General features: G+C 29.8%; 1 protein-coding gene across 2 annotated transcripts; it reads left to right on the forward strand.

Moving 5' to 3' along the window:
* The first annotated feature begins 10,516 nt into the window (after positions 1 to 10,516).
* On the forward strand, positions 10,517 to 15,482 carry LOC121207884 (protein SMAX1-LIKE 6). Of its 2 annotated transcripts, none has more exons than XM_041078389.1 (3): positions 10,517 to 11,954; positions 13,304 to 13,520; positions 13,626 to 15,482. In XM_041078389.1, exons 1-3 carry the CDS (start codon positions 10,780 to 10,782, stop codon positions 15,219 to 15,221), a joined length of 2,988 nt encoding a protein of 995 aa, XP_040934323.1. In that variant the 5' UTR covers positions 10,517 to 10,779; the 3' UTR covers positions 15,222 to 15,482. The 2 variants fall into 2 exon arrangements, with proteins under 2 accessions (XP_040934323.1, XP_040934322.1); XM_041078388.1 differs by having other exon boundaries at positions 10,520 to 11,954; positions 13,274 to 13,520.
* Positions 15,483 to 16,254: the final 772 nt, after the last annotated feature.

Raw genomic sequence — 16,254 nt, forward strand, 5'->3', positions numbered from 1 at the left:
GATGATGAAGCACAAAGAAACAAGTTACGGTTTTTCATAGGAATTTGTGAGTTTAAGAAGAGAGGGAGGATTAAAAATAATTAAATATAAATAAATAAAATATTTACGAAATATGAAAACCCTTCAGAAATTATGCTCTTCTATAGCAGGCATAGAGAGTATTGGAATTTTGAAAAAAAATATCCACAAAATGTATCATTATATCAAATTGATTTAAAAATTTATTAGAATCAAATCAATAAGATAAATTTCCATATGTAAGCAGATTATGTCTACTGAGGAAATATTCACAGACCCATTTAAGTTTTTCATATTTAAATTATTTTTTTTAAGTTTTTAAGTTGAATTTAATGAATTTAAAATAAAATTAAATGAAATTTTAAAAAGAAAACAAATCAAATCAAATTTTAAAAATTTGATTTTATTAATCAAAATATTAAAAATAAAAATTTAATATTACCAAAAATAAATATAAAAACAAATATGAAAATAATAATATAATAATATTACTAAACCAAACAAATCAATGGTGAGATTAAATAGGGTTAAATTTAAATAATATAATAATATCTTGTCTGGATATTTCCTCATAGATAGGAAATGGTTTTGAGTTGTGTATATTCAATTTGAGTGTCCACCTCTACATATATAACATTTGTAATTATTAGATGTACTCATGGATTAAGTCGAGTCTAAATATGATATTAACATATTTTATGCTTGTCTAAGCCCAACTTAAGTCGGAATATGGACCTAAAATTTTGTCAAGCTCACATATTTGCAAAAGATTAACTCAAACCCATTTTAGGCCCGCCAATATTGTTTTAAAATTTTTTTATATTATTTAATTTTAATATTTAATACTTTTATTTTTTTATTTATTAAAATTTTTTATACAATTATCTTAACATTATTTTAATGTTTACGTAAGAGAAGTCTTATATATTTAGTACAAGTTTATTTTTTTAATGTATTATAAATTACATAATAATATAAAGTATTATAAACTTAAAAATAGGTCGTATTAGACCTTAAATATTCAACTCCGAGCTCAACCCATATTTTAAATGGGCCTAATTTTTCCCAAACCCATTTTTTTAGCCTAATATTTTTGCCCAAACTCTCTCAAATTTTAGGCAAACCTTCGAATCTAAACAGATAACTCGACCCATGAGCAAATCTAGTCATCATCTAGTCCCAACTTATGTAATTTTCTTTCCATTGAGAATGCACCAAATAAAAATACGATATATAAACCTCCACAACACTTGCAAATTCTTAACTTAAGAATTCTTAAATTCAACCGTGTGATGACCTGATGGTTAAGGGTATTCATCGCCCCAGACGTAGCTTGAGTTCGAATCGCGTTGGTCGCGTTGATTGTTTAGGCTTTACTCTGTTATTGTAATTTATAAAAAAATAATAATTAAAATTGAATTAGAATTAGAATAACTTTTAAAAATAAATATCACAATTTGATGCATTTAATGGGGAAATAAATTTAATGTACAATTTGATGCATTTAATGGGGAAATAAATTTAATGTGTGGACCACTTAATGTTATGCATAGTATGTGCATAATATATTTTACAAAAATAAAGATGAAAAAAAAGGACAATTAGGTATATGAAAATGAAAAAACAGAAATGAAAGAGTGAAGTCTTATCTTATAGCCCTTTATGAGACAATTAATGGGGTACTAAAGCAATATTTCAACCATGGTGTTGACATAAACGTTGAACATATTCGATGCCACTTTCATATCAATAATTTAATGAAATACGCACTTCAATAGAGAAGAATCAATTGGAAATAAATAAAAAAAAAGAAATTCTGATTTTGGTCCTTGTATTATGTTCAATTTTGATATTTAATCCTTATACTTTGATGTGATACCGTTATCAATACCCTTCCAACTCATTATATTGACATGATTTTGCGTTTTTTCCAACTCATTAAGAGTCCGTTAATAGTGTTATCGATGAGACTTTAATTTTTAAATCAAACAAGCAAGGGACTAAATTTCAAAAGTTGAAGGAGTACATGAATTTTGGGCACAAATAGACCAATTATATTAAATTAAAGTAGGAGGACTAAATCATAAAAATTGGCATCAATTTATTCCTTTATCATACTGGCAACAATAACTTTTAAGTCCTAAATATGCTAAAAGAAATTAAAGTTTTGGTGAATATTTAGCCACGAAATGTAATTTGGTGAATTAAAAAAGGTATTGAAATTAAAGTGAATTTATATGTAAAAGGAATAACACTATTGCTTTGCCTTTTAAGATAAAATTTATATGCTCGACGGTTCTTGGCCATGAAATTATCTCATCATATGTTATTTTCATAAATTGCACTTCAAATTTTATAATTTATAAACTCTAATACCAATTCAATGCGTGAAATGATAAAATATTTATATTCAAATCTTCAGATGATACTACTCTCGTATTCGGTTTTTGGATAATTCATAAGCCTTGGTATCGATTTTCTTTTGTGACTCCAAGAACTGAATCGATGAAAATCTTATTTGATTGTTTTAAGTATGGTTTTAGTGTCCTTACAATGTCGAAATATGGATTTATTAGTATGTCCAAAGTAATAACATAATTAACTGGATTTTCACGTAACTCTTTATGTGTGATAGAAAAGCCTTATAAAAGTTTTTAAGACAGTGGAGAGACTAAAAAAAGATGGCATGCCTAGCCAATGAGAACACATCATGTAGTATTCTTTTACGCGTGGCAATTGATGACATGACATCAATTAAAAAGTATTCAAAATTAAAATTATATAAAATATTGAAAAATAAAAAAATTACATAAAACTAAAATTTAAAAAAATATATTTTTATTTTATAATATTTAATTATATAAAAAATAAAATAAATATTTTTAAATTAAAATAATTCAATATTTTATGATATCAATTATATAAAATATATAAATTCAAAGCATAAAATATATTAAAATTATTAAATTAAAGAAATTTCATTTTTTATGGTATATCAATTATATAAAATAAAAATTTTATTTTAAAAAAATTAAATTGATTTATCAATGAGTGATCAACGCCGATCAACGACCAATAAATGTCAACTATAGATTGATCAATATTTGTTAATAAATGGCCAATGATCATATCATGGGTCAATGATCATATCATTAATGACATAATAAAATTTTGAAAATGACGAGTATTTATTAATTGCATATATTTTTTTTTTTAATACCGTTAATTTAAAGTATCATCGAGAAATAACTTAAGTATTAAAATGAAAAGAAAAAAGAAAAAATAAATATAATTTGAAGGCTAATAATGAAGTGAACTTAGACATTATGAGTTGACAATGATGTAGCCATCGAGGAATTAAAAATTTGAAAGTCAACTCAAATCTTATCACTTTTCCAGGGTAATAACTTATTGATTGATTGATTGAGGAATGTTTTCATATTTGTTTATTTCTTTTAATATTATACTTTTTAATATTTTTTTTCTTTTTTCCCTTAAAATCATATATAAAAGAGATAATATTATTTAAGTTTGATGACGTAGTACTTTGAGACTGTAACATATTATCACTTAAAAATTAAAAGAAATTATATAAATTTTTAAATGATAACGTAACCAAGATTTCAAAAAATAGAGAGATTGATTTATACAAACTAAAATCTCTAAAAAAAATTCAAAAGAAACATATTTTCAAGAGCTTTTTTCGATAAATGTAGCATCTGCACAGATTGTTACACAAAAATTCTCACAATACTTTTCAAACAAATGTTTTTAAAAAAAATTATTATGGAGGAAGAACTTTTTGAAAAACTTCCACATATTGTTATCAAAGAACTTTTCAAAGGATGACATTTTAAGCTATTAAACTCCCAAAAAAACTCATAACAATATTATGAAAGCTCAAATATTACCTAGATCTAAAGGATCCTAATTTTATTACTCATTCAACAGCTCAAGTAAAATTAAAATTCTTAAACGAAGAGATTGGGGTGAAAACCCAAACTCACTAAAGAAATTTCCAACCAAATTTACCACCAAAATAGACCATCACCTATATTTTACATGCTGGGATTATCAAGCAGCTTGATACAATGCCTTCCTTATTAGCAATCAACATATGAGACGTTTTTGGCTCATATATTTCAAGTATGTCACTCAATTCAAATTCCTAATTTGGTTTCAAGAATGTTGGAACTGATATAGGCCATCATCTTTTGATATCTTACCACTAAAAAATCAAAATGTATACAAATTCTAGCTAGAACTGGACAACAAACATATCTATTGAACAACCCATTTCTTCTCAAAATTGTGTATTACTTGGATTGTTTTCTAGAATTATTCTTATGAACAAGAACCATATATGGGAATCCCATTGATTGTTCGAAATTTCAAAATGAAATGGTGGGACAAATTTAATGATGAAAATTATGATTTCAAGTATTTGGATGATTTTTTCAACAAAAACCCAAGATTATGCAAGTCTGCTACCTCGAATCACACTATTGCAAAATTCTTTCAACCCAAATCAGATGCTAGTGCATTGTTGACTCAAGCCAAAACAAAAAAGGAATACAAAAAGCTCACGGTTGAGATGCTCAGCTCAATGAATTCCGACTCAGAAGATGAGAAGTCCTTAACATCTTCAATCAAAATAGTGGATTTGGCAGATGACACTAAAACTGGCACAATTACCAAAACTAAAAAGAAAAAAAAAAGAATTGTTTTGCTGCAGAGTAAAGACAAAGATGAACAGGGATGATTCCCTGTAAAGTAAAGAAAAAAATAAACAGGGGTGACCCCCTGATTCCCTGTAAAGCCAAGACTAGCAAAGAAAAACAAAGATCAACAATAAAGGTTCTTATTGAGAAACTTAAAATTATTGTTTTTTAATTTTCAAGTGATAATGGAGTAAAATCTTAGAGTGTCACATCAATGTTCTATTCCTGAATCTGTCGCCAGAATAGGGTTATGAAGCATTACCGAAGTTTACAAATCAAACAGACAGAAAATGCAAACATTTCACATCATACATCATTCATAAAAACTATATATATTTCACATATATAGTCCTGATTTATTTCTGATGTGTAATTTAAGCTTCGAGGGCTCGTATAAGAGACAATATGTATGATTTTGATTGGTTTTTGACAAGACCAGTGGTTCAACCGATTAGACCACTAATTTTCAATTCAATCAATTTGATTAGTTCAACTACTAGACCAACAATAATTAAATAAATTATTAAAATTCATAAAAACTATAAAAAAAATATATTAAACATGTTCAACTACTATTTTTGTCCTAATTTTCGAATTTTACTAGTTTCGAACAATTTTCAATTCAATTAGTTCATCCCTTTTGTTTGGACTAATATATCGGTCAGTTTTAGATCCAATCGGTTTGATTGACCAGTCCAGCCATATTTTAAGAACATTGGTCACATCATCAAATCTTGACGGAATCCAAGTTTAGGAATCAAAATGGATCTAATTGTCAAGTTTAGTTATCAAAGTGAACAAAAAAAAGTACAAGTACCAAAACGGACCTAATTGTCAAGTTCAAGGACTAAAAATTATATTATCTCAATATAAAAACACGATATGAATATATTTTAAAAAAATACATAAAATATTGCTTTCTTACATATTAAATTTTATATAAAATTAAAATATTTTAATGATAATATAATTTTTATTATTATTTTGGTGTAGTTCTTGGTTCCCTAAAAAAGCAGCCTCTAGGATTTTGGAATGATTTCAACTCTCCTCCCCCTTTAATGGCTTTTTTTTTGGGGGGGGGCACTGTCTGCCATTGCAAATCAAAGATGTGTTTAATGCATATTGTTTTGTTAAAGTTTTTTAAAACATTGTCTTAATTATGGTTTTTTTCATTGATATACTTTATAAACTGATGTTGTTTTTCACATAATTTACCCATGACTTGATTTTCAAATAAAAAAAATTATTTTAAATTATAGTTTTCGTCCCTATGTTATTCTCGATTTAAAGATTTAATTCTTATATATTAATTTTACATAATTTGATCCTACTACTATTATTAATGTTATGCCTTGTTCCAAATCACTATATCAGTTGATATGATTCTTATATATATAGAAAAATCAAATCAATCTATTAATGTAAATGCATATCTAAGAAACTACAAAATAGAATCAAATAATAACAGCGCACAAACAAATTAAGAACCATAATAAAATTTAGACGAAATCCACCTATTAGGCTAGACTCACACAAGGCAAAAATGCATGATGAGACCAAGGCGAAGCTAGAAATTCAATTTTAAGGAGTCAAAATAAAATTTAAAATTTTTAAGAGCTAAAAGTAAAGAATATTTTTATAAATGGAAAGAATAAAGTTGCTTTTAGGCCATAATAATTCAAACAAAACCTACCTACTAGACCCATACATGGAAATTACACATGATGGGTTCAAGGGCGAAGTTAAAAATTCAATTTCGAAGAGTTAGAAGTAAATATTTTATTAAAATAAGGATTAAATTGAATATTTTATAATTGAAAAGGACTAAAATTACTATTAGTCTATTTAATCAAGATGGGCCAAAACACCTAACTATACAGTTGAATGAGACTCGAACTTGAACACTCGGCTTAATATATTTTTAATATTATTGTTAATTAATTAAAGAGAAGAAAAAAGTGAAGATTCTAAAAACCCAAGAAAGATCTCAATTGGGTTTGTGAGATTCTTCTCCCATTCCTTTGTTTAGCTTTTATTTTCCATCTTTCACTATCAAGATCTCTTTTCTATGACTTTTTTCAGTGTTTTCATTATTAAACAATGGTGGCCAAGGGACAAACAATGTGCCACTTTCTAGGCCAACTTGAGAGTATGTGTGTATAGTATCAAAAATATATGTGAAAATGACTGACCCAATGCCAATAGCTCCATTTAATAAAACAAAAGCTTTTCCCTTTTTCCCTTTCTTTTCATTCCCCTAAAATTATTTTTCCTTTGCTATGTAAAATAATTATAAAATTTAGATTACATTGAATTAGAAATAATTTCAAATTGATTTTATTGTAAAAATAATAATAATCTAAATTCATTTGATTCAACTTTAAAATGGATAAATTATTTTATGAACCCTTCCCATCACATTATTTATGATCTCTTTTCAATTATTTAATGACATTTTAGTAATTTTTTCTATGTTATTGATACATAATTTTGATGATTTTTTTATCATGAATCCTAAATCTTGAATCCTAAACCTCAAATCTCAGTCCCTAATATTAAATCTCGAATCCTAAAACCCAAATTTGAAACCTTGAACTCAAACTCAAACTCAAACCTTAACCTCGAGTAAAATTTAAGGTTATAGGTTTGGGATTCAATGTTTAGGATTTAAGATTTTAGGTTTGGGGCTTGGAATTCAGAGTTCAAAGTAAAAAAAATACTAAAATTATGTATTAATAGTATGAAAAAAATTGTTGAAATATCATTAAATAATTAAAAATGAACCATAAATGATGTGGCGAGAAGAGTCTATAAAATAATTTCTCCCTAAAAAGAGATGGGCTCAATGATCTGAAAGATTAGTTGCAATGACCTAGTTTTAAGATGATAAAACCTAACGAAATTCGATTGGAAAATTTGAATGATTTAAATCTATAACTTAATATTGGATTGAAACCAAATAATTAAAACTCGAGTTTAAAATGACTCTAAATTTTAAATTTATTCCAAAAGCAATACTAGGAGACGAGGAACAATGGCCTTGACCCTCCAAAATGAAAAAATTATTATATTATCCCTTTAAATTTTATAATATTATAAATTAATATAATAAAAAAACACATTTTAACCCAAAAATTTATTATTTATTTTGGCTCCAATAAAATTTTCTTGACTTCTCCCATAACTAATTCCACCCATATTTAACTCAATCCAAAATTAAACCTTCCCATACAATTCACAAGTCTAGTAGCAATATTATCAAGAGAAAAAGTGCTAATAATATGGCACAAAAAATAAAATAATGTAAAATTTGACTTAAAAAAGAGTAAAGTAATATATATATTATATATATATAAAAGAAAGACCAGGTCATATCTGGGGTGGGGAAGGTTATAGACAAGAATTTGAAAAGGTCACAACAAAAATCAACACATCAAATCAAACACCTTTTCACCTTTCTCTCTCTAAAAAAATTGGAATGTAAATCATAATTATTTTGATTGAAATTTAATTTGTATATTCTTATTTTTAATAATTTAGGTTTTTTTATTATTTTTTTTAAATTTTAAAATTCAAGTCTAATTGTTAACCCTGTTAATTTTTTTGTTAAATTTATTGGTGTGACTAGGAGTGAAACCAGAAATTTTTTTTGGGGACCCAGAACCAAATTGTATGTTTTTACAGTGGTTAAATTACAATTTTATCATTTTAATAGCCTATATCTTTATAATTTTTAAATGACTAAATCAATTTTTATCATTTTTTGGAGGGTCATAGTATAATTTTACAATTACTAATTTAAAAGTTTATAAACTATAAAGAAGCCTTAAAAGGAATTTTTCTATTTTAGGAGGGATTGGGGCATCTGTCAATCTCCTGGATTCGTCACTATGAATATTCACATTGTAGCAATGTAACTAAAAAATAACGTTATAATAAACTTGAATTTAACAGAATAAGTTTAACAATGTTAATAGTTTGATTTGAATTTTGAAATTTAAAAAGTAGAGGGACTAGATTCCTAAAAATAAAAGAAATGAACTAATTTTCAAATTTTTAAATAGTACAGAGGATAATGTATTTCAGTGTACTCGAACTCACATTCTCTTATGCTAATAATAATGCCCTTGTCAATTAAGCCAATGCTCAATCAACATTATATATTTTTAAAGTTATTTTGGATAAAAATGATAAATATTTTATTTCGATAATTTATTAATAATTTCTAAACAATATTTATTTTAAAAAAGCCAATTTCATATATAATTAAATAAAAATATATATTGACTTAAAGCAAAATACTTTATTCCTAAATATTACATGGGCCTCTCTCGTATTCCAAAGCGATGAATAAGATGAGTGCATTTGTTTTGTGGTGGTGGGTGTAGGGTTATTTTCATTTCCTCCTTTCACTTTCAACCTTTTTACAATTTAATCAACTTCCAACCCTTCAAATCTCCTCTTTTATTTCTTCGTTCATTTATATTTTCGGAACAACAGTAAGTTCGATTCAATCAATTCGGTTCAAAAAAAAATAAAACATCGACTTAATTAATTAATTTTTATCTTAATTTAGCATTTGAATTTGGCTTCAATGTTCACTTTAGTATCGGAGTTTTTTAAACTTGATACTTATGTTTTCTTTGTCCCATTTAAGTACGCAAGCTTAGTTTTAATGTTCAATTTGGTACTTGAGCTTTATTTTTGTTCCAATTACGTATATATATATTTTATTAAAGTACATGTGTCAAATATTTATTGAATTATTTGGTTTGAGAATTAAATTGTCAAATTCAGAAAAAAAAACTTGAATACCAAATTGAATATTAACCTTAAATTGGAATATATATAAATTGCTATAGTTTTTTTTTCTTTTTTTCTTTTTTAGGTTTGAGTTGGGTTGGATTCTATTACAATTTAGTCAACTCAGTTGTGTGGACCGATTCCGACACGGCAGCACAAAGAAACGAAAGCAGGACAAGGTAAAAAGATTGAAAAGAAATATATACACGTAAGCAAGGAAAGAGTGAGGGTGACACTGAGTTGATTTTTTGGCCCACTCCCAACTCAGTGGACACAGCATCTCCATTTTATATCTCCATCATCATAAAATTGGAAAATACCAACAAATTAGTGATTCTCATCATTATTTCCTAAATTATTTAGCAAAAAAGGAATAAGTTAAAAATTATAAGTATAATGTCAAAATTATCTTTAAAGTTTATATTTTTTTTGTCAATCTAATTATTATTATTTTTAAGTTAAATTTAACTTTTAACATTTTAAAAAGAGTCGATCATTAACTTTTTAATGAAATTTGAAATTTAAAATAAAATAATTAAATAATTAAATCTAGATTAATTTTTATAAAAAAAATGTTTCTTCTTTCCTCTTCTAGAAAATCTTAATTGTTTAATTTTCTGGAACTAAATTCTAGCTTTGTCGACCGCAATACTGGTTTTCGGATTAGTTGTTGGTTGCGACTTCTTCAATAATATTATTCTATTTTTCTTTTGTTTTTAAGTTCTAGCTCACTTTGTTTTCTATAAAACTATAGTGCTTCCCACGCTATTATGGTTTTTGTTTTTGTCCACTCTGCTTTCATTGAAAGTAATGGTGGGTTTAATTTTTAATTTTTAGTAGTGTTCTAATGTGTATATATATATATATATATGATTTATCAAGATAAAGATGCTATCAAATTTATTAAAAATTATTCGTAAAAAATTTTATATTCTTACTTAAATACGCTCGAAGTCGAGTTTGAAGTAACTATACCAATGGAGTGAGAATTCAACCGGTGCTGTCTTAATCAATGATGCTCATGGAAGTGGACAACACTTATTCTTCCCCTATATATATTTATATAAAATTCAATCCCCACCTTCATATTATTTTCCTCAAAATAGATTTTTTTTTTGTAAAATAAAAATCCCATCTTCAATTCTGTTATAAACAAACAAATAATATTATTTTTTAATAAAGATTTTGTATTTGTGTTCTGTTTTCTTTTTTGGGCTTTTTATGATAGCAGCCGGGGATGCCTACGCCGATTAGTGTAGCGCGGCAATGCTTAACGCCGGAGGCAGCTGACGCGCTGGACGAGGCGGTAACAGTCGCTCGACGGAGGGAACATGCTCAAACGACTTCGTTACACGCCGTCTCTGCACTCCTTTCCGTCTCTTCCTCGTCGTCGTTGTCCTTACGCGCGGCCTGCTCCCGCGCTCGGAACGTCGCTTACCCACCCCGTCACCAGTTCAAAGCGTTGGAGCTTTGTATAAGCGTGTCGCTTGACCGAGTCCCCTCGGGTCAACTCACCGACGATCCGCCCGTTTCCAACTCGCTCATGGCGGCGATAAAGCGATCTCAAGCGAATCAACGGAGGCAACAGCCTGAGAATTTCAACATTTACCGCGATATATCGCAGCAAAACGGTTCCAATATCTCGTCAATCCAAGTTGATCTCCGTCACTTGATTTTATCGATCCTCGATGACCCGGTTGTCAGTCGGGTTTTCGCCGAAGCGGGTTTTCGGAGCTCTGAAATCAAGCTCGCAATCACCTGTCCCCTCCCTAACCATCCTCCATTCCCCCGACGACGTGGCCCACCGGTCTTCCTCTGCAACCTCGAAAATCCAAATCCGGATCCGGGTCCTCGGGGCTTCACTTTCCCTTTCCCTTTCCCGGGTTTCTCTTCTTATTTTGAAAACCGTAACAGAATAGTTGAACTTTTAGCGCGAAGGAGGAATCCCCTCCTCGTCGGTGCATGCGCTTACGATGCACTCACGAATTTCACTGCCCAATCAAAAGACATTTTCCACATAATTAGCATCGGAGATTATATCACCAAGTGCATCAACGATGGGTTTAACAAAACGGAAGCGGATTCGAAGTTTGAAGAAATGGGTCGGGTCGTAGAGCGGAAAACGGGTGGATCCGGATTGTTGGTGGTGGATTATGGTGGGCTTGAAGCTTTCGTCAATGGCGAAAACGAAAACGAAGAAGAAGAAGGTGGAGTTAGTTATATAGTGGGACAGTTAACGAGGTTATTACAGGTTCATGAAGGGAATTTTTATGTGTTGGGAGCAGCGACAAGTTACCAGACATATTTGAAGTTCATATGTAGGTTTCCTTCAGTTGAAAAACATTGGGATTTGCAGATTTTGCCCATTACTGTCATTAGGAGTTCATTGCCTCGGTCTTATCCCAAATCCAGGTATACGAATATATTTACATGTATGTATGTATGTATGTATACTTGCATGGCAATATTTTTTATTTTTGGGTAAATTGCATTTTGTAGTCATCCAGTTATGTTTTTTTTTTATCTTTTTGATCACCCAAATATGAAAAGTTATAAAATGATCGCTTAATTCTGTCTTTTTTCTGTGTAACGTAAAAATAAAAACACCAAAAAATTTAATATAATTGAAGGACCAAAAGAATAATAATAATAATTGAGTGACCATTTTATAATTTTTCATAATTTAATCATCAAAAGAAAAAAATCATAATCGGATGACTACTAATGTAATTTACTCTTATTTTTATAATGATGGTTTAGGTTATTCTTTGTTTTGTGAGATGTTTTTATGTATCATCACTAGTCAACTAAATAACAAGACATTAACAAAAACTAGTACATACTCTCACACGCTTCGTGATTGAACTTTTGCTTGTGTTCAATTATAGAGTAAAAATTTGAAGCTTAAAATATATTCTAAACAAGATTTTAATAATCAGATTGGTTGTCAAATCGATCAGACTATTAGTTGTACGGTTTGATAAAATAAATTACTAAAAAATTATAAAAAAAATCAATTCAATCAACTTTTAACACGATTCAATCGGTCCGTATTGGTTCGTGGGTTGATTGTCTCATTCCTCTCTTCGGATTGGTACCCCGACCAGTCCAATCCGGTTCAAACAACTATAACTCTAAGTCTCTATACATTTCATACATTTGAGATTTAGTCCTCCTTTATTTTAAAGAATTTAATCCCTTTACTTTTTCGATTTAAAAATACACTTTCAAATTATGTAAAACCATGTAACATTTAATTGAAAAGTTAACATATTAATTATTTGAAGTAATTAATAACATTATAAAAATATAGAAAATAAGTTATGTTAAAAATTAAAGTGTAAGGATTAAATCTAAAATTTAAGCATATTAGAGTGATCAAAATACAACAAATCTAACCAATTCCAAACCGGTCATTTTAAGCTTTTAGTTGGTTAGATTCTTTAAAAATGGGTTAGATTCGTTGGTTAAATTTTTTAAACTCAAAATGATACAAATTTATAATGATCAAATTAAAAAAAATTGAGTTTAAAATGAAACGAAAGCCGAGCCGAAATTATTTGAAAATTTTAAAAGTCGAATTTACTTGATTTAGATTGATCTGACTCAAAATTAACCCTATCCACTTAATTGATGGTTCTAGTATATATTTTGAAACATTAACATAATGTGTAATGTGTTTGTTTCCTAGCTCCGATCATTTCTCATAGTTACATTGCCAAAAACTACAGTTTGATGGAGTCATTTGTTCCATTTGGCGGGCTATTTCCAACGCCGTCCGAGTCGAAGGGCTCTTTAACCGACTCGTATCAATCTGTACCACCGCACTGTCACCTATGCAGCGAGAGATACGAACAAGAAGTTATTGCACTTTCAAAGGGAGGATTTGATGTTTCAGTAGCGGATCAATACCGATCCGCTTTGCCTTCTTGGTTGCAAATGGCTGAGCTTGGTGCAAATAATGGATCATATATGAAGGTATGTCCCTTAGTTTATGTTTCCGTTTCTGTTTCTTTAGCTCTTAATATCGGCAATGTCGGTCCGGAGTTGTTTTATATATCGATCGGTTTATTTTCAGTGCAGACCAAAGATGATGGACTGTTATTGAATGCTAAGATAGCGGGGTTGCGAAAGAAGTGGGATGATATATGCTGGCGCCTTCATCACACTCATCGAGTCCCTGAGTCGAATGCGTATAAACCAAATCCTTGGGGTCATTGTAGCAACAACACGAATGTAAGTTCATGCTCAACCATTAAGTTTCCGAAGATGCCTACTATGCGTTCGAATGGAGGCAACTTTGAGGCGCTCGAGCCCATATCTCCTTGCAGTTTATCAAATTCGAGTGTGGACAATGTTAGTCGCACATCGCCTACGTCTGTAACTTCTGTGACAACGGATTTAGGATTGGGTTTATATTCGGTTTCTTCAAGCAACAAATTGACGAAACTGACAGATCAGAACCATGCTACACTTGTTAATGATGGTGTCTTGTGCCATCAAGCTCAGTTCTCATCCTCTTCATCTCCTGACTTCGGTGGACCGCTTGATCCTAGCTATTTCAAGAAGCTTTTTAAGGCTGTCACTGAGAAAGTCGGCTGGCAAGATGAAGCTGCAAGTGTTATTTGCCAAACGGTAGCCAACGGTCGAGCACTAAACAGAAAATGTCATGGAGCCGGCCGAAGAGGTGATATATGGCTGAATTTCAGTGGACCTGATAGGTGTGGCAAGAAGAAAATTGCTGCTGCACTCGCGGATGTAATCTATGGAAGCCGAGAGAATTTCATCTCCATCGATCTAAGTTCTGAAGACGGGGTTATGCATTTCGATTTAAAGTTTCGAGGGAAGACTACGATCAATTACGTTGCTGAGGAATTGAGCAAAAAGCCCTTATCTGTTGTATTCCTTGAGAATGTAGATAAAGCTGATATTCATGTTTTAAGCAGCTTGTTACGGGCTATCCGGACTGGCAAACTTTCGGACTCGCACAGAAGAGAAGTGAGCACCAACAATGCGATTCTTGTCACGACTTCAACCTTAAATACGGAAAATCGAGTCATCATTCATCGTAAAACACCAATGTACTCCGAGGAGAACATATTGAGAGCCAAAGGCTGGCCATTACAGATATTAGTCAAGCATGACAACAACCCAATTGGCATCTCTAGGAAGTCTTTTTCGAATAAACGAAAGCACGAGATCAAGGAAATAGCGGCTAAACGGACTAACCCGACACCATTTCGGAATCTAGATTTGAACATTCCAGCTGAAGAAACCGATGACGGAACCGTCGAAAACACCTCACCTTGGTTGCAACATTTCTTCAACCAACCCGTCAAAAACGTAATCTTCAAGCCATTCGATTTCGACACACTTGCGCAGAAAGTATCACACCACATAAACCGGAGTTTCCACGAGTCTATAAACTCTGCATACTGTTCTCTAGAGATTGATCCGAATGTCACAGAACAACTACTAGCAGCCGCATATTTATCGGACGACAACATGATCGTAGTGACAGATTGGATATCAAAAGTTCTCACCAAGGGATTCACGGAAGTCGAGAAAAAATACAACCTCGGCTCTCACACTATCGTGAAAATCATTCCCGACCGCACCGCCCTTCTGTCTGAGAACCCGATTGGAGTTTCCCTTCCCCCCAAAATTACCGTGAACTAGGCTAATCCAGTGTAATTAGGTGCCTAATATGCTTAGGCTGTGCATTGTACCATGTATAATCTTATAGTATTAGTGCTAGTCTGGGGTGTATCATCCAAGGTTGTCCCGGTTTATTATCGGAACACGATGTTTTGGCCGATACAATCAGTATCGATACGAAATTAACTTCCTCGATATCATCACTATGAAAAAAATACACACTTGTAGACTTGTAATTTCAATGGATAGTATGTAATGGTAATAGTTTGCAATTAGATTGTATATTGATGTTGTTTATTTGTATTAATTTCAATTACCGATATCTAATAAGAATGTGTCACTTGACAATTATTTTTGGATAAACTAAAACGAAAATAATAGTTCACGCTTTAAAGTGGACAAAAAAATTTAAGAATTGAAGTGTGAAAACAGATATAGTTCAAGGACTAAATCATGACTTAAATTTAATTTTTGGTTTCAGCCATGAACAAACAAGGCCTTATATTATTTTTGTTTGGGCCTAAACCAAACACGGCCTTATTATGTTCCATGAACCAAAAATCAAAGGTGAAAATATGCTATAGATCCTATACTGTTTGTAAATTTTGAATTTAGTCCTTTTACTTTTATATTTAAGAATCTAATCTTCGTTTACTTTCAGCATTTTCATTTTGAAAAAATTAATTTTTATGTTATATCTTTTGAAAATTAAAAAAAAACCTGTTTGATACTTATTTTTCTACAATAAAAACATGAAAATTAAAATAAAAGGATTCTAAATTTATATGAATTTAAATTAGGGTACTAAATTTAATTAAAAAAACTATTGAAAAAATAAATATTTTTATGTTTATACAAGTTTAAACCAAAGTTAATTCATTTAAAGTTAAAAATTATTTTTTTCATCATTTTCAGATTTACAAAACGTTTTAAGCGAAAACAACGATTATAATATTTTATTATTTTTTAACTTTCACATATTTTTATTTTCCAAAAATTATTTTTAAAATTTTCAACCAAATACGATTTTTCAATGTTTTTCATTTTTCAAGAA

The sequence above is a fragment of the Gossypium hirsutum genome, chromosome A10, assembly GCF_007990345.1.
Source record: "Gossypium hirsutum isolate 1008001.06 chromosome A10, Gossypium_hirsutum_v2.1, whole genome shotgun sequence".
NCBI lineage: Eukaryota > Viridiplantae > Streptophyta > Magnoliopsida > Malvales > Malvaceae > Gossypium > Gossypium hirsutum.